Source organism: Aedes albopictus, chromosome 2, assembly GCF_035046485.1.
Source record: "Aedes albopictus strain Foshan chromosome 2, AalbF5, whole genome shotgun sequence".
NCBI lineage: Eukaryota > Metazoa > Arthropoda > Insecta > Diptera > Culicidae > Aedes > Aedes albopictus.
In genome coordinates this window covers 330622488-330641479 of record NC_085137.1, presented here as the reverse complement: position 1 = coordinate 330641479, position 18992 = coordinate 330622488, and the positions used below count along the sequence as shown (strand labels likewise).

Sequence of the window (18992 nt, the reverse complement as noted above, 5' to 3'; positions counted from 1 at the left end):
ACTTTTAAGGAATTGAGATAACTCGCAACTGCGTTTCCGGGTACTCGATAAACACTTGATTAAGTGGAACTGATTAAGAAGCCTGAATCTTCACGATGTTCTGATGTTCTGAACCTCTTGTGATAAGTACACTGTTGCGACAGGTGATGATTCCTCGGACAATCCAAAGAGCGAACTCGTAATTTTGATTGTGGAGTTGCTTTTAGCTGCAAATTTATTTAATTAATTAGTTTCTAAGCTCTAACATAGTTCATAAGTTCAATATTGCATGAATAGGAAATTTTACAATTTAATTTATGATTTGCATGATTTAGATTTAAGTAGAATAACAAATTGTGTTCGTGACTTACATTTTTAGTCCCTTTTTCGTGTGAATCCTGTACAACAAACTGTAATTAACGTAATTATCACTATTTTCACTGACCGTCTCAAATTGTTCCACTTATCGTGTGTGTCTTGTGTGCTATCTGTTTCTGTACTGTATTGTGTACCTATATTGTGTGTTGAAGTCGGCTACGAAGTCATTGTTTGTTTCTCACAGTTGGCAGTAGGTACACGGTGGGAAATTATTAGGTCGATAGGGCGCCGTCCTGAACATTCCTATCGACCCGTATTGCTCCATGTCCTCTCGAGCATTACCAGCAACATCTAGGACGGCTAGTTTCGCCACCGGACGTCGCAGTACACCAGTTGCTGTCTGTACGTTTGCGCTGCGACATCTGCCATCTCGTCCAGGGAACACGCGTAGGACTTGTCCCCTTATCCATCCGTTACGGACTCGATCGTCCACGATGACCACCAGATCACCGGCAGAGACCGGCTTGGTGTCAACGAACCACTTGGTTCGTCTGTTGATGGTGGGTAGGTACTCCTTTACCCAGCGCGTCCAGAATTGGTCCAGCAATCGTTGGCACAGGAACCAGCTGGTGTAAAGAGTCTGCCTATCGTCCACAAGCTGGGTTGGAGGCTGGTTCACCCCGCTAGTACTCAGCATGAGGAAACAGTTCGGAGTAAGTGCCACATGCTCCGAAGTTTGCAGCGGCATGTAGGTCAACGGCCTCGAATTTACCATCGACTCAGCTTCCACCAGCAACGTGACCAAAACTTCCTCGTTAGGTTTGCGTTCGACCGATAGCGAAGCCAATGCACACTTCACCGACCGAACCATGCGCTCCCAAGACCCCCCCATATGCGGCGCAGCTGGAGGATTGAAGCGCCATTGGGTGACCGTATTGGTGAATGTTGATGCTAGCTCTTGGTTGACTGCTCTGACTTGCTCCTTTAACTCGCCACTGACCCCAACGAAGTTAGTCCCTTGATCACTGTAGATCTCCGAAGGTGCCCCCCTCCGTGCTATGAACCGCCGTAAAGCCATCTTGCAGCACTCCGCTGATAAGCTGGTGACGATTTCTAGATGGATCGCCCTGATTGTCAGACAGGTGAAGAGGGCGACCCATCGCTTCACTTCACGACGACCTTGGACTACCAACAGCGGGCCGAAGTAATCCACTCCAACGAAGCTGAACGGCCTGATGCGGGGAGTGACTCTTGCCTCCGATAGCGGTGCCATTCTTGGAACTGCGGGTGTCGCCTTGTAGACCTTACACCACATGCAAGTTTTGCTGATCTTTCGAAATGCTGCTCTCATCTCCGTCAGGTGATATTTTTGCCGCATTTCATTCACTGCTGTCTCTCCGTTGGAATGCTTGTACCGCCGATGGTACGAATCGACGATGAGCTGGGTAACGTAGTGGTTCTTCGGTAGCACAGTAGGGTATTTGAAATCAAACGTCGCATCAGAGAAACCGTCGATCCGTCCTTCCATTCGAACTACGCCTTGATTGTCCAAGAAAGGAGACAGTTTGTACAGCTTGCTTGAACTTTCGAGGCGCTGACGCTGATCCACTGGTAGAGTCTGGTTGTTCTGCATCGTGATCACTTCATCTCCAAAGGCTTCGAACTGGGCCTGCCTGATAACCGTCTGTTCCGCACGCTGAAGCTCTTCTCGAGTAAGGATGTCTGTTACGTCAGATTCTTCTTTATTCCGCTTCCGCTTCAGCTGGTCTACGAAGCGGTGAACGTAGGCGACAGCACGAAGACATCGTTCCCACTTGGAAAAGTGGCTGAATTGCACCACTTGTTCCTTCCGAAGCTCTCGATGGACGTAAATGGGTCTCAGTTCCTCCGTTGTTGTGGTAGATTGCACCTCCTGTTTTGGCCACTGGTTTGGAGGATCGTACAGGAAGTCTGGTCCGCTGAACCAGCGATGACTGTTGCTGATCTGGAGCCGCTCTTTCCACTTAGTGGCATCATCCGCCACGTTAAGGTGCGAGGGAACATAGTGCCATTCATCGACTTTTGAAGTGTCCAGGATCTCCGACACTCGGTACGCTACAAACTGGCGATATCGTCTATGATCCGAGCGTAGCCAAGAAAGGACAGTGGAAGAATCACTCCAGAAGAATCGTTGTTTGATTCGCAGAGTGTGGTTTTCCGCTACAGACTCTGCTAATCTGGCTCCTAGTAACGCAGCCTGGAGCTCAAGACGGGGAACTGACAGTAACTTCAGTGGGGCAACTTTCGTCTTTGACGATACCAGAGAGCAGCGAACTTGAGACTGGTCTACGATCCTGAAGAAGGCGGTTGCCACGTACGCCTCTTCACTTGCATCTACAAAGATGTGTAGCTGCAAAGATTCGTAGCTTTCCGGAAGGTATGCTGGGAAGTAGCACCGTGGTATGCGAACTGTGTCGAGCTGCCTCAACAGCTCAATCCACCGACGCCATAGTTCGAGCAAGTCTTCGTTGATTTTGTCGTCCCACCCGATTTTTGCTCGCCACGCCTTCTGAACGAGGATCTTTCCGTGACCCACGGCGAGCGACACCAGACCTAGTGGATCGAAAATGCTCATGACCACTTGGAGGAGCTGCCGTTTTGTAGGAACCACATCTCCATGAAGCAGAGGCATTAGTTGTTCTCGGAAAAGTCCGCGGAATCCGAACTCGTCCGATTCGGGAAACCAGCTCATCCCGAGTACGCGTTCTGAAACTGCAGTTGAGTGCGTCTTGAAATTCTTCGCAGATTCTTCAGCTGAATCCCCGACCCGTGAAAGCACCTCTCTGGAGTTGGACATCCAGTTCCGAATGTGAAACCCGGCTTTAGCATGGACAGTTTTCACTTGCAGTGCCAGGTCTGCTGCCTCATCGACGGTGTCCCGACTGTCCAAATAGTCGTCCACATAGTGATTGTGGACGATCGCTGCGGCAGCCTCAGGAAATTCGGACTCAAAGTCCTTCGCATTTTGATTTTTGATGAACTGTGCAGCAGAGGGAGAGCAAGCTACACCAAAGGTGGCCACGTCCATGACGTAGATGTCAGGTGCTTTGGAGGAGTCGCTTCGAAACAGGAACCGTTGTGCCTGTCGATCCTCGGGTCTGATCTGGAACTGGTGAAACATCTCCTTTATATCGCCACAGATCGCCACCTGGCGTTGACGGTATTTGGAGAGCACTGACGGGAGGGAGGACAACAGATCTGGTCCTGGAAGCAAGGCAGAGTTGAGAGACTGGCCTTGGACGCTCGCTGCCGCATCCCAGACTATGCGAACCTTTCCTGGCTTTTTGGGATGAACAACCACCTCCAACGGAAGATACCAGACTTTCTTGGGATCTGAGCCGAGAACCTCCTCCTGTGTTATTTTGTGTGCGTACCCCTTTTCCACGTACTCGACTATCTGCTGCTGCAGGTTCTCGAACAATTCAGGTTTCCGCCGCAAACGACGCTCCAGCGATTTGAGCCGACTCTCTGCCATCGGCTTACTGTCTGGAAAGTGGATGTGGTCATATTTCCAGAGCAGCCCTGTCTGAAACCGACCGGATGGCAGCCGTAAAGTCGTTTCTTCAAGGATCTTTCTGGAACGCATTTCGTCGGATCCTTCCAACAAAGGAGCTACAGCAACACCAACGTGCTCCACCGAGAAAAACTCCTTCACAAGGTCGTGTAACACATCGTCAGGGTTCCGAGCTTCCTTGTATAGATGAAACTGACTCTGCTGAGTCGAGGAGCTTCCACCAGGAATAGGGCCGTACACCGTCCAACCCTGTCTGGTTTTCGCCGCCGCTGGTTGACCGACTCTGCCTTCCTGTACCTTAAGAGGAATCTTCAGGTGAGTGTTGTCCAAACCGATAAGGATTGTTGGAGTGGCGTTGCGATATCCTTGAATGGGTAGACCACGGAGGTGTGGAAACTGTTGAGCGAGTTCATCAAACGGCAAGCTTTGTTGAGGAAGACACAGTTGATCCACGGTATGAGCTGCCGCAACGATGTATCGTTTGTTGGCCCCACGACCCGAGATTTCCAGTCGAATCAGCTGAGAATTGTCCCCACATCGTTCAACATCACTGGTCCATTGCAAGTAAAGCGGATGGACTTCACCTTTCACTCCCAACTCCTGGGCAATACGGACGTCGACCAGTGTAGACGAGGACCCTTCGTCCAAAAACGCAAACGTGTGGATAGATCTTTCGTTACCGTACAGCGTCACTGGTACTATACGAAAGAGCGTGGATACCTTCAGAGCGGTGTGGACGTTTACGATTTCGGTCGCCGTGGCCTGTTTTGCTGGGACTACTGGCTGTGGCTTTCCAGGATGCAAAAGCTTATGGTGCCGCTCATCACATCCTTCCATTCCACACGATGTTGCCTTGCACGGGAACTTTCCGTGTGCTACCAGGCACCGTCTGCATAGGTAATGCTGCTGAACGCGCATCCAACGTTCCTCCAGGCTGCACTTCTTAAAGTCGTCGCAGTCTCGCACCTTGTGCCCTTGTTTCCCACAGATTGGGCACGGTTTTGGTTGGTTCTGCTTGCCTCCAGGATTGCTAGGAGGATTCCGTTTACCAACGTTGTCCACCGAATTGCCAGATGCGTGAGTGTTCACATACAGCTTCTCTTTTTCCTTTTGTTTGTTCGAACCAACACTAGCTTCTTGAGACGGTTGATAGGGAGCGACGTCACTTGCAGCTACCACCAGTTGCGCCATGTAATCGCCAAATGTACCGAGGTCGACCACAGGGCACTTTTGTTTGAAAAGCGCCCAATCAAGTTTGATGTTTGCTGGTAACTTGCTGACTAACTCCTGCAGCAACGCCGGATTGGAGAAGTGGGCCTGTTGTCCAGCTGCACGCAAATGACCACAGAGGTTTTGGCAGGCTAGACCGAACGATATCATAGACTCCAGCTTGTCCGGTTTTGGGGCTGGAGTAGAGCGCACCTTCTGCAGTAGTGAGTTGATGACCAGATCGGGACGACCGTACAATGTATGAAGTGTCGAGAGGATCATAGGAACCGATGAGGGCTCCAGAAGTAAACTCCTCACTGCTTCCAGGGCGTTTCCTTTGAGGCTCCGTTGCAGACACATCAAATTCTCTCCGTGGGAAAACCCACATAAATGTGTGGTGTTCTGAAAACAACTCAGGAATAGCGGCCATTCGACAGAATCGCCCGAAAAGATGGGTAGCTCCTTGGGAACGATGTGCCTAGCAGCGAGCTGTTGAGATGTCGGAGAACTTATCCACGGTTGAGGGACTGGCGCAGTTGCAGAGGTAGAATCGAAGGGAAGGAACGCTTGTGGAAACACGTTGGGCACCACTGGATCACTGTTGGCAGCCATCGACGACGCTATAGGCACCGTACTGCTTTGAACTGTTTGCACTTGAGTAGACAATGGCAAGCGGGCCGACGAAACGAGCGGAAAGTCAGCAAATCGCACGGAGGGGGCAGTCGAGGGACGGACATGAGGAGTGCTTCTATATGCTGGATTGAAGGCAAACGCATTGTTTTGGCTAGTTTGGGTAGTTTGGTGGGGCTTGCATGGTTCGGTCAAGGGGAAGGGAGTGTGTGAAATAAATGACGACAATTTGGGCATATCGAATGTCACCTTGCTTTGCAATGGTCTTGTTAGTGTCGGAAATATATTAGAGCACGTTTGACTCACCGAAGTAATCGCTGCCGACGCTTCCTGTCCGGTTGGTGCTGATTCGAGGCCGGACGTCTGCTGGTATCGGGTTGTGAGGGGCTCCAACGCGAGCGCCGCTTGGATTTGTCCCATACTACTTGCCAACGCTGGGCTTATAGTTGGAATCTCCTGCTGCTGTGAGGAAACCCAGTGGATGGGATTCTGCTGGGCTTCACTTAGTACCGGCTCGCTAGCTGGTAACGGCCAACCTACTGGGTGCTGGCTCGGGTTGGGGGGACGTAATTGCACACCGCAGAACTTCCGCTGGATCTCCTCCAAGTCCACTGCGATTCGTCGTTTCGGTATGGGTTCGTCAGGATGTTCCCAAGTCAAACTCCAATCCAACGGGTTTTGCGTTTGGTTCACCCGTGGTACAACGCATCTTGACGCATCTTGGCTTAGTGGCTGGCTCGGATTGAGCCCGAAAGAGTGCTCCGCATGCTGCCCTGACTTGGGAGTTGAAGATGCAGCGACTGTCGTTGGTACTAGCCGGTTTGGCTTGTAGACCGTGCCTGTCCGAGACGATACACCGGCGGGGATTTCACTTTGCCCGATGCCGGATTCTACGTTGTCGGTGGGCTTGTCCAGAAGCCAAGCTTGAACCTTCTCGATGCTGGATATCGATCGACGACTACTGGCTTCACTATTTGCAAGCAGATCAGCCTGCATGAGCTCATATTTCTTCGCGAGATATTCCCTATCACGTCTCACTTTCTCCTCAGCAGCCTTCTCCTGCAAGCACTTTTCTTCTTCGAGCCGCTGCAAATCGAGCAACAGCTGGGCTCGGGTAGAAGAGCTTGCCGACCGCCTTGTAGTTGAAGGGGGAGGTGGAGGGTCTCGCCGATAACAACGCTCACACACAACGCGTTCACCACCGATACAACGACCGATCACAGCACACGCGAGATGAATCGAACGCAGGCACTCACTACACTTTGCCTTTTCTTCATCACCGACGATTGGTTCGCCGCATGTGCAATTATATCTGGCCGCCGCCATCGCGCTTTGGGCTTCCACGTGGGTGTCGTTGAAAAACGGTCGCGGATAAAAATCTAAAAGATTTGTTGCGACAGGTGATGATTCCTCGGACAATCCAAAGAGCGAACTCGTAATTTTGATTGTGGAGTTGCTTTTAGCTGCAAATTTATTTAATTAATTAGTTTCTAAGCTCTAACATAGTTCATAAGTTCAATATTGCATGAATAGGAAATTTTACAATTTAATTTATGATTTGCATGATTTAGATTTAAGTAGAATAACAAATTGTGTTCGTGACTTACATTTTTAGTCCCTTTTTCGTGTGAATCCTGTACAACAAACTGTAATTAACGTAATTATCACTATTTTCACTGACCGTCTCAAATTGTTCCACTTATCGTGTGTGTCTTGTGTGCTATCTGTTTCTGTACTGTATTGTGTACCTATATTGTGTGTTGAAGTCGGCTACGAAGTCATTGTTTGTTTCTCACAGTTGGCAGTAGGTACACGGTGGGAAATTATTAGGTCGATAGGGCGCCGTCCTGAACATACACTGTGGTGCATAATTGATCGGACAAACGCCGATTTTCATACAAAATGGCCAAGTTTGAGATGCTGTAACTATGGTTTGCTTTGATGAATTGAGCTCACGCGTGCCGCTGTCCGATCACTTTTGCAATATTTTCAACGCCTTGCCACGCCCAGACCTGTGAACGAAAACATTTTATACTTTGTATACACAAAATTCAGCATATTTGTAGTTCCGTGTCAAAAATTGAGCTCAATCCAACAAAGCAAACCATAGTTACAGCATCTTAAACTTGGCCATTTTGTATGAAAATCGGCGTTTGTCCGATCAATTATGCACCACAGTGTAGCTGTAGGCTTACTTTACGCTTTATGCGTTTTTTGTTGTGCCCTTTTCAGGGCGCTATTTGAACCCGCCATGGTACGCTCATGCGATTGTGTCGATCCTATTCCCTTACAGTGACCGGCACAAAAAAAAGATCCACCATATAGTGGTTACAATTTCTCATAAAAACTACATGCATAAATGATAAAATATGCCTTTCAATGAATGCACTTCACCCATTTTACTTTGTTTTAGTAATCTGTGTTGAAAAATTTGGTTATTGAGGAATAAGTGAATTCTTATAAGATTTAGAAAATTGCTTAAAAATAGGGTACACACCAAATTTTTTTCGCTGAAAATCAGCAAAATTTTGCTGAATTTTGCCGAGCTGAAATTCCAGCAATCCGTTCAGCAATAAAAATTACTGAAATTTTCAGCAAAGTCAAATGTCATCGTAAATGACAGAAGCTTACTGAAAAAATCAGCAAATCATTGAGGATTGCTGAAAATTCAGTTATTTCGTCCGGCGTGGGATTCGGCAGCACATTGCTGATAGATTTCAGCAAACTGAATCAAAACATTAAAAAAAGTTTGTTTTTGTTTGAAATAGGAATAGACTTGTTTGAATTTCACAGTTTTATTGAGAATTGATGAAACATTTTGCGATTTGTTGGCTGTTGTCTGTGGAATCTGATGATTTTGAAGCATCGCGGAAAAGTCGTTGGATCAACTTGATGAATATTTTCAGATGCTTGGAAAACATGGAAAATCGTCTGAAAGAAAGAAGTTTCGTTTATAATCATGCAGTTTATTTATTCAAACATTGATACGTACCTGCCGAGAGGTGTTACATTGTGTAATAGACTACTTCGTTACCAATTCTTCTCGAAAAAGACTTGAGATAATTTTGCGATTCCGCCAAAACAAATGACACACAACACATTTTTTTTAATTTTTTCACGGCCGGTGAGCGATCGGAAAAGTTTGCTGGAATTTCAGAAACTCAGGCGACTTTGCTGATTTTCGGCAAACACAATCAGTTTACTGATTTTTTCAGTAAAGTATGTGTTTGCTGAATGTGCTTCAGCAAAGCATTTTGCTGAAACCTTGAATCGAATTTTGGTGTGTATGACAGAAAAAAAAGATCCACCTAGCAATTAATTCTGAAATTTCAAAATTTCGTCAAATTTTCGCACGTTTTACTTCTTGGTGTATGCTATTGTAATGTTTTCGACATATTGAATTTATTTTGACAAGAGTTTTATCAATTTTAGGGTGATATGGGGCGAATTTGTTTTTCGTGGTTAATTTAATGGGTAAACATTTTCCTAAACTGCAGAAACTATCTGTAAGCAAGAATGAATGCTATTAATCTACAATATAACAATAATTTAGCTTGCAGACATACATGGATGTACTTTTTTGGACAATTTTTATGAGTTTTGATCTTGGTTTGGTCGACTAATGCAAAGAAATGCACATGTTGTGATGATTCTTAAGGATTATTTGATAACTCAAAACACTCTCACCTTTGTATATCGCAACGATCTCCTCCATCTGCTTGTGCTAAAGCATGCTGGAAGTATATTCTAACATATACATTTTGATAATTACAAATTTACAATTTAATTCAAGTAGTACACACGGGTATTCAATTATAATATTAATTTTTAACATCAAATTCAACTGTCGCTCCTATACACACATTCTCAGAATCAAAAGTTTACAAAAGAATAAAGACTCAGATCATCTTGCTGTCTTCTGCAATATTTTTCGTTGGATTGCAAGGAATATATGTGCCGAAGACACCAACACGATTTGACGTTAGTCTCTCTTGCAATCACTCATTTCATGTGTGCGCATAATTTAACACCAATGTGATTTCATTTTGAAAGTTAACATTATAAGTGTGCACCATGTGTACCATTTGTAATACATTGAAAATTTGTAATTATCAATGTGTATATGATAGAATATAGCTCCAGCAAGCTTCAGCACAGGCGGATGGAAGTGATACACAAACGTTAGAGTGTTTTGAGTTATAAAATAATCCTTAAGAATCTTTACAACATATGCATTTCTTTGCATTAGTCGACCAAACCAAGACCAAAACTCATAAAAATTGTTATATTGTATATTAATAACATTCTTTCTTGCTTACAGATAGTTTCTGCAGTTTAGGAACATTTTTACCCAATATAATAACCATGAAAAACAAATTCGCCCCATATCAGCCTAAAATTGATAAAACTCATGTCAAAATAAATTCAATATGTCGAAAACATTACAATAGCATACACCAAGAAGTAAAACGTGCGAAAATTTGGCGAAATTTTGAAATTTCAGAATTAATTGCTAGGTGGATCTTTTTTTCTGTCATACCCTATTTTTAAGCAATTTTCCCAATTTTATGAGAATTCACTTTATTCCTCAACAACCAAATATTTTTTAACACAGATTACTAACACAAAGTAAAATGGGTGAAGTGCATTCATTGAAAGGAATATTTTATCATTTTTGTATGTAGCTTTTATAAGAAACTGTAACCACTATATGGTGGATCTTTTTTTGTGCCGGTCACTGTGCCTTCCTTTTCTCTTTCCCATCCCTTATTTATCCCTTCCTTCTCCCTCGAGTGAATGATGAATAGGCTCGTATTCATGGCGATGGCACAAATTTCCCAAATAAAGGAGAACGTGCCTCTGGAGCCGACCTACTTATACTTGATACCAGCATTAACGTGGCGTTGACGGTAACGGCCAACCGTGAGAGTTACGGAATGTTAAAGCGGTCTTCTCACTTTACCGGGCCGGGCCCCGGCCGTGCCCCGGTCATCGATTTCTTTCTAACGATATCTATAGCGTGCTTCTCACTTGCCCGGCCGGGGCCCGACGACCGAGCCCCGGCACGGTGTGATGTGAAACACGCCATAGTAATCGCATGTAAGAAATCGATGACCGGGCCACGGCCGGGGCCCGGCACGGTCCCGGCCCGGTGTAATGGGAATAGCCCTTAATTGTTTCAAATGGTTGAATCTTAAAGCCTCCATTGACTGGCAGGCGGTTCAAAAGAATAACTTCGTAAATCAAATTCATCCAATAAGTAGGTTGATGTTGACAGAGAAGCTTCAGAGCTACTCAATGAAGTAATACATAAACAAGGACGACATTTTACAAGCAGGAGGAAGATTGGTAATTTTTTTAGGAACTTTGAGGATAATAATAACCTTAAAGAAAATGTAGAGTTCGGGTCATGCTTGTTAGGCACCAGTGCTGTATTAAACGAGTTTTGTGTCAGTTGCGAACGGTTTAAGGCAGTTGAGTGTGGAAATATTAAAAGCATGTTTGCTAGCTAGATTTTATTATCAGGGTTCTTTAGAAGACTGTAGAAAAAAACATGTATGAGTGAGTATGTCCCACTTTTGCGGAAAGTTTACAGCGCAGAAAAATATTCTTAGTAGCTAAGACGAGTGTTTCGTATTCTACACTTTTTTCGTTAACAAAAATAAATAAAATATTAAAAAATATGTGTGCGAGTTCATGATTTGACAATATGATGCATTAGTGTGGGTCATCGGAAACGTTTTCTCAGATCAAAGCTTTTTTGGTTTCGTTACGGGTCCTGAGTATCTGTGCAAAATATGAGCACGATCGGTTGCGTCTACACTCTGCGCATTGCAATTGAAATTTGTATGGGATTTTGTATGAGAAAACATACTTTTTTTGCATTTTAGCCATAAGTTGAAAAATTGTGTCTGAAACTGTAAAATTATAGCCTAGGATGTTCTGAAGAACTTTGTTGAAGACCGCAAAGCGATCCGATGCTTATGAAAATAGGGCATTGGTTCCCTTATTAAGCATGTGGCTCCCACTTTCATCCTACGAAAAACGAAGGATTGAGGCGCGGTTTGTTTTGTTTCTTAATTTTGTATTTTTTGTTAGAAGTGAGCACCCATGAAAACAAAAAGAACGGAATCAAACGGTGCCGTAATCGCTTGTTTTCGATTAGGATGAATATGGGAGCGTGAGATTACTGATGGAACACATACCCTAGTTATAACCAACGAACCGCATGCATGTGTTTATGTTTTAACATGTAAAGGAATAACAATAGCAACAAAATCATGATGTTTCGCCAAGCAATGCCTAAACAAATAAAAAACATGATCTCTAGTGAATCAAAATTCAACCATCGCGCAACAATAACGACAATGTCGCAACCTGAATTTGTTGCGATATTCTACCTAATGCGACATAGGTTTGTCGCAACCTTCAACTGAATAGGACAAAGATCGCGCACCATGAGTTTGGAGATTTTAAAGCCTTGCATTGTGATTTTCGAGCGCTAACTTCGAGTCGTTAAACACTGTAACGCTGCTAAAGATGTATCATCAAAAAGTTTCGATATTGGGTTACAAATAATTGATTAGTCACGGATTGAAAAATACGCAACAGATTCAGCTTCCGTTTTGTCTGCAACAAAAAAATCGGAGATCACATCAAAAAAAATTGAGATCATCATGTTACCGCGTCTTCTTTGTGTCTTGTTTTGTGCCTCTTTTGTCTGACAATTCTCCTCACTGATGATCTCAGAAAAAAATTAGTAAAAATGGCGTAATTGATTCTTCCCAGGTTTTGATGAGCATTTCTTAAGCAGCTTGTTCAAAAATCGAATATAAAAAAGAGTTAGATAATGTTTGGTATTTAGTGATAAATAATGCTGAAATTAACACCTTTGTGCAAATGCAAATTTTGAGCATGACGTAAACTGTTAGAGAACTCTATTGATCTTCACACTATCATGACAACTGAAAGGAAATGTAAAATATGGATCACAATACACTATATTCTGAAAGAAACCAGAATGGTTCGGTTTATTCAATGAACAAAGTCCATTTTTAATTTTGAAACAGTCTATACCATGAGCTAACACTGAGGGCTGTGTTTCAATATGGTTAAAATCAATGAGCGTGTCGGTTTCTCACTTTGTCTGACACTATAACTTCTCACGTATCTTTATCGGTGCATACTTTTTCGGCGAAAAGAAAGCTACAATTACGATCGTCCGATGTCACAGTGTAGACAACCGATCCAATGAGATTTTTCTCTTTTTGTCATGATAATAAGCCATTTTTAGCTACTCCTGCTCCAATGAAGGGGACGAACAGAGTCCTTAAGTACCCATCGACCGCCTTATCTATGTATGACACACCATCAACTGAACGGGAGTGTTAACTGACACCCGATTTACCAAGTGCTGTGCCAGCAGATGAGCTTACGCTTTCTACACAAATTGGCTCATTTCTGGCGTCTGCCACGGGTAGAAATCCTTTCTCATCCGAATAAGACTCCTAATGCTACACACAACATAGAAAATGGTTTCAGTTGATGGCGAAAAAATGCCACCCGCATTTCTCCGAAACATGGTCAGAAAGCTTTGCAAAATTCCAGTATTATCTTACATTTACATTGTTGCTTCGCTAGAATGGCTGACGGTTGACATTTTTACGAGAGGACAATGGACCTTTGCCTTAGCTGCAAAGGCAATGAAAGTTTAGTTCCCAGAATTCTCTACGATCGACGGACTGTAATAGTCTCTGAAGAACGAGTTTGGCGCGGAACGACAAAGTGTGTCTAAAAGTTTCCAATTGAAGCTTCTTTCAACAAAAAAAATTAAATTATACCAACGACTGATGCAGACTGACAGGCGGAAAGTCGAGACGATTTAAACTGTAACAAGCCCATAATTGGCATAAATGATTCCTGCACCGAGGCTCGGAGTCTCACTGCAGTCTGTCTACTGGTTAGGGTCGGGGTATGCGCTATGTCGGATGCCTAACGCTAGATGAATTTAGAAAGGCAATAAGAAAGCAACATTAGCTCGATAGTGAGTAACTACCCAAACTACTACGCCGTACTCTACTTAAAATCAATCCTCGGTGGATCAAGCTGGTTTTTGTGAGTGATGATTTTTTTTCATCTGCGAGAAATGTTCAACTTCAACGAATTTTTGGAGTAAAACTTGTAGACTTAGGTCGGTCCAAAGAACTTTTTGTAAAGGAAACTTTCTTGTCTTTTTTGAATAAAGAGTATCATTGTGCCTGCTATACGTGCAAAATGATCATTGACAGAGGGAGTTCTTAGTTAATAACCGACAACCGTGGAAGTGCTCCCAGAACACTAAGCTGAGAAGACATCGCATACCCCTATCCCGCAGTATAGGGCCGTATATATGTACTGCTTACCGTAGACGTCACAGTCGGCCCAGGAACGGCGGCAAAAAGTACACAACACTCACACTCCCCCTTTTATTCCGGTTCGAATCGGACTTTGTTCCGTCTCCCTCGCGATGGTCCAGACGAAACGCAACAATGTTGCCTACGTAGGTACAATCATGGGCGCATGGGTAGGTATCCACCGCAAGTCAGCAGACAGATGAGGCACGCGGGACGGATGCAACAATGTTTCGAATCATGAGGAACCGCGAAAAAAGCGCCCAGGGAACCAGCCAAAGACAATGTGCTCGCCTCGCTCGTTCGCTACATTTCAACGGATATCGAGAGGAGTTAATTTGCGATTCCAGTCAAATGGGCCAAAGGCACCGGACAGCCTGATGAGTGCTGCTGACTGTTGTTGCTGGCTGGGATGTCATTTGGGAAGTTCGAGACTATGGGGTGTGGAAATTACGGACGACTTACATTGTAAGACTATCGTTTTAGGTAGTGCCTTTCCCACGTCTCCTCTGTCAATTTCTAATGAGCATCTGAGGGAGAGGATACTGGTCTGTCTAGACGGTTCCGATACTTCCTTAGGAATTAAATCCTAATTTATAGGGCTAGCAGAACAAGTATATATAATATAAGTGATTAAGATCAAGGTAACACACTTCTGGCGTAGTCCATAAACTACGTGGACTCATTTTTAGGCATCCCAGATACTTCCTCCATTCTACTCTCGTAGAAATTAGTCATACCATATTTACGGAATTTGTATGGATCGTAGATTTTTTACGTTGATAACACTAGTTTACAGCATTTTTGAACTCGGTAAGCTGATGATTAGGATTAGTGTAGTAGTGCCCTGAGTTCGAAAACGTGAAGGAAAGAAATTAGAGCGTATTTTTTTTTTCGGCATTCCATACAAGGCTGTCAGTTTGAAATCGATTTTTGTTCTATTTTTAAGCGAAATTTCTCCCTTCATAACCAATGCTCCGAATGGCCTGAAATTTTTACTGTAACTGGCTAACAGCCAATGTTTCAAATGTACGTTGAGAAAGGATTTTTGAAATGATTTTTTCTTACTGAAAAAAAAAATCTTCATTATTTTTCGGAAATTTTGCACAAATTTAAGGAGATAGGCTTATATCTTTGAATCCCACTAATTTGAAGCAAAAATTATGTTCCGATGATCGAAACATATAATATTCAGCTTTCTATGTATGCAAACTATTGACGAAAAAAGAAAACGACTGAAAATACATAAGTTTCCCTATGATGTTCTAATAGAAAACTCGTTTTTCAGTGTCTAACCGACAACACACTTAAGCAAAAAAAAATTGGCACTGTCTCGCCTAGGCACGGTTATTATTATTATTATTATTATTATTATTATTATTATTATTATTATTATTATTATTATTATTATTATTATTGTCTTTATTAATGAGGTTTTCAACCCTTAATTGGTTCGTCTCAAATAGGCACGGTGGACTGGCACGGTACTGCAATTCAGAGCTCTTGTAAGGTCCTACTTGTCATGCAACTCAGATAGAGACTGTTCAAGACTGTTTCCCGCCCGGAACGGGAATCGAACCCGCCGTCTCCGTATTGGCGTTTCATAGCCTTAACCACTAGGCTAACTGGAGACCCCCCTGACAGCGACCCTCCGGACAGTAAACGGCCCTGCGAACTGGCCGGAAAAAAACAACCAGTGGATAAGCAACAATAGATAAAGAACCGATACAATTGGCGATGACCCCCAGCGACTTGCAATAGAAATCCCAGTACATGGAACTGTATTTCTCTCAATTTCATCGAGAGCACCCGCGGGTGCCCTATCCGGTGCCACCCGCATATTTGCCGATATACTTAAGGGTAGCGAGTGATATGCTGGAGCGCGTGATCGCCCAAGAAACAGAGATAGCTGAACAACAGTTTCTTAAGCTGAAGTTTGCTTAAGAGCTGTTTGTTCAACTCTTACACAGCTAAAATGTTCGTTGGGCGGTTGATGCCTGATAAACGAAGGAATGTGCAAGTTGAGGGTCAAGGGTTAGCTCTCTAACTTCAAAGTACAAATCTCATATACTGGAAACACTAATGATGACAATTCAACGTGCAGCACGAACACGAGTAAGACAGCTAGCCAAGCCATGACGTCAAGATCATCACAGGATACCAGCAGACCCGCTTCCGGGAGAAAAAGCACCGCTTGGATGAAGCAGAGTGCAAACAAATAGAACTGCATCCAGCAAAGGCTTTGTGTGCGAGCCGATATGTGCAGGAATAAGGACGGGAGAATTTTGAACCAATTCCCAAGTTGAGGAAAGTTAAGGATATAATTCAGTAGCTCAGGAATAATTTGTCAGCTGGTAAGGATGGTATCGGAGCTGACCTCATCAAGATGGTCCCGGAGAAGTTGGATAACTTCCAGCACCGGCTAATGTTCGGATTTGGCCGACCGAATAGCTATCGGTCGAATAGTGGAAGGAAGGAGCCACAAAAAAAAAGTGATAAGTTAGAATGTGAGAAATTGGGGACTCCAGTTAGCCTTGTGGATAAGGCTTTGAATCGACTATCCAGAGACGACGGGTTTGATTCCAATTCTGGTCGGGAACTTTTCTCGACTTCCCTGAAAATATTGTATAATTGTTCTTGCCTCACAATGTACAAATTCCTGCAATGACAGACAAATAAAGCCCATCAATTAATAACTGTGAAAGTGCTCAAAGAACACTAAGTTGAAGATAAGGCAGGCCAAGTTCCAGTAGGAACGTAGAGCAACAAAGAAGATGAGGAAGTGTGTGAAGTTCTGAGGGATCACAACTATGAATGCTGCTTACAAAGTGTTATTCCAGATTTTTCGTCGCCTTTCACCTAAAGCAAATGAGTTTGTGGGAAGTGTTCAAGCCGGGATAATGGATCAGATCTTCATCGCGCGGAAAATCCTTCAAAAATGCCACGAATGCGGTGGCGTAATGCAGTATTGACCGCACAAAGATGTAAAGGCGTGGGCACGGTGTACAATATTTAGAAGGTGATACATTCCGGAAATCTGACAGTTTTTTGATGACGTAGTTAAAATCGTTCATAGGCAATCTAGTACTCCACACCAATTTGATCAACGTTAAATGATAAGAACGACGTCACATTTTTACATCCAAAATTGATGTTTATATAGGTTACAAGCCTGCCTTGTGATATTTATGCCGTGGGCGTGGGTATTCAGCATGACAATTCTAAGAGTGCCGGGTTCGATTCCCGGTCAGTTCAATAATTCGTAAAGGCAATTTTCTTGACTTCCTTGGGCATAGAGTATCTTCGTGTCTGGTTCGTTCAAATATCGCCGCAACCTACCGCGACTACAACAAGGTGATGAATGTCCCTTATTTTGCAAAAATTGGAATTGTTTAAATTCGTTAGTGGAAAATGATCGTTTTAGCTAAAAAATGATCGTGTCAAAATTTGAAGTCCGTATCTCAAGGCTAAGTGGTCCCTCAAGGGGCCTAAAGTTGTCAAAAATTGTATGGGACCAAAAAAACATGAAATTTTTTTCGACAAAAAAAATACGCTATTCTACTAAAACCGGTGATTTTAGGACCCTAAAGGGCCAAAAATGTGCTTAGATTTACGATATCTCTACTCGTTTCCAAGATATTGACAAAAAACAACTGAAAAATCAGCATTTTTGACCATTTTTTTAAATTTCGAAGGAAACTTACCCTATTTTGCTCAATAACTCAAAAACGAGTAGAGATATCACAAATCTAAGCACATTTTTGGCCCTTTAGGGTCCTAAAATCACCGGTTTTAGTAAAATAGCGTATTTTTTCGTCGAAAAAAATTTCATGTTTTTTTGATCCCATACAATTTTTGACAACTTTAGGCCCCTTGAGGGACCACTTAGCCTTGAGATACGGACTTCAAATTTTGACACGATCATTTTTTAGCTAAAACGATCATTTTCCACTAACGAACTTATAACATTTCTAAATTTTGCAAAATAAGGGACGGCCTAGTGATGAACTCTCATGCCTGCCTTTCAACATCGCCCTGGAAGTTGTTAGCGACGAAAAAGGCACAACATCCAGAGCACGATTTTCACGAAATACGGCCAGTTTGTCTGTTTTGCGGATGACATGGATGTTATTGCCGGAACATTTGGAACGGTAGTAGAACTGTACCTGCATCCGCCTGAAACCTATTGCACAATCGTGGGAGGTGTGGGTGTTAACCCCCCTCCCCCCATTACCAACGCATCATACACTAGGCGCCCCTCCGTCTTTTGCCGAAATTGGGGAAAACCCCTCCCTTGGCGCCACTTCTGTGCACGGGCCTGATGTAATACTTAGTTAATGAAGTACTCATGTTGCTACCGGCTTAGAATAGCACTACGGGCCCCCTGTTACAGCGATAAAAGTTCACCAAACAGGGGACCCCAATTCAAGGTGCCAGGTGATCCGTTTTGAGAGACGAACGGTTGAAGGGATTTAAAAGATGCTCAATATTTAACGGAGCCCATAACGTGAGTAGATCACCTTTTTGGGTTGCGTTACGGAGTAAGACCATCCAAACCGATACTTGGTTTTGTCCTCTTTTTCAATTTTGGAATATGGGTTTTGGTAATTCAAGGAATCATAGTTTTTACTCCTTCCTACCGGTGTCTTGGTGACTTATAGTCTCTGAATAAAACTAAGTTAACATACTTTACTTTGCAAATAGTTAAAAACCTCCCCATCCGAGGCTAAACTTAATGCAAGGGATATCAAATTGGGTTAGGCATCCATGTATGTACTAACTCTTCAAAAACTGGTAAGTGCTGGTATGCAAGGAACATACTATAATTCTCATTACTGAACAAATGCTCCTTTATTGGAATGATATTGTTGCTAATTTTAAAACCAGGGTCCTAAACTTCCTACTGAGGAGAA

General features: G+C 43.5%; 1 protein-coding gene across 1 annotated transcript; it reads right to left on the bottom strand.

Annotated features, from left to right (window-relative positions):
- Window positions 1–535: 535 nt before the first annotated feature.
- On the bottom strand, window positions 536–7015 carry LOC134286709 (uncharacterized). Its single transcript, XM_062848367.1, has one exon. The coding sequence runs from the start codon at window positions 7013–7015 to the stop codon at window positions 536–538; it is 6480 nt and encodes a 2159-aa protein (XP_062704351.1).
- Window positions 7016–18992: the final 11977 nt, after the last annotated feature.

What these genes read in the sequence shown, in the direction of transcription:
- LOC134286709 (XM_062848367.1), bottom strand. Translation starts at nt 7,015, where the DNA reads ATGGCGGCGGCCAGATATAATTGCACATGCGGCGAACCAATCGTCGGT.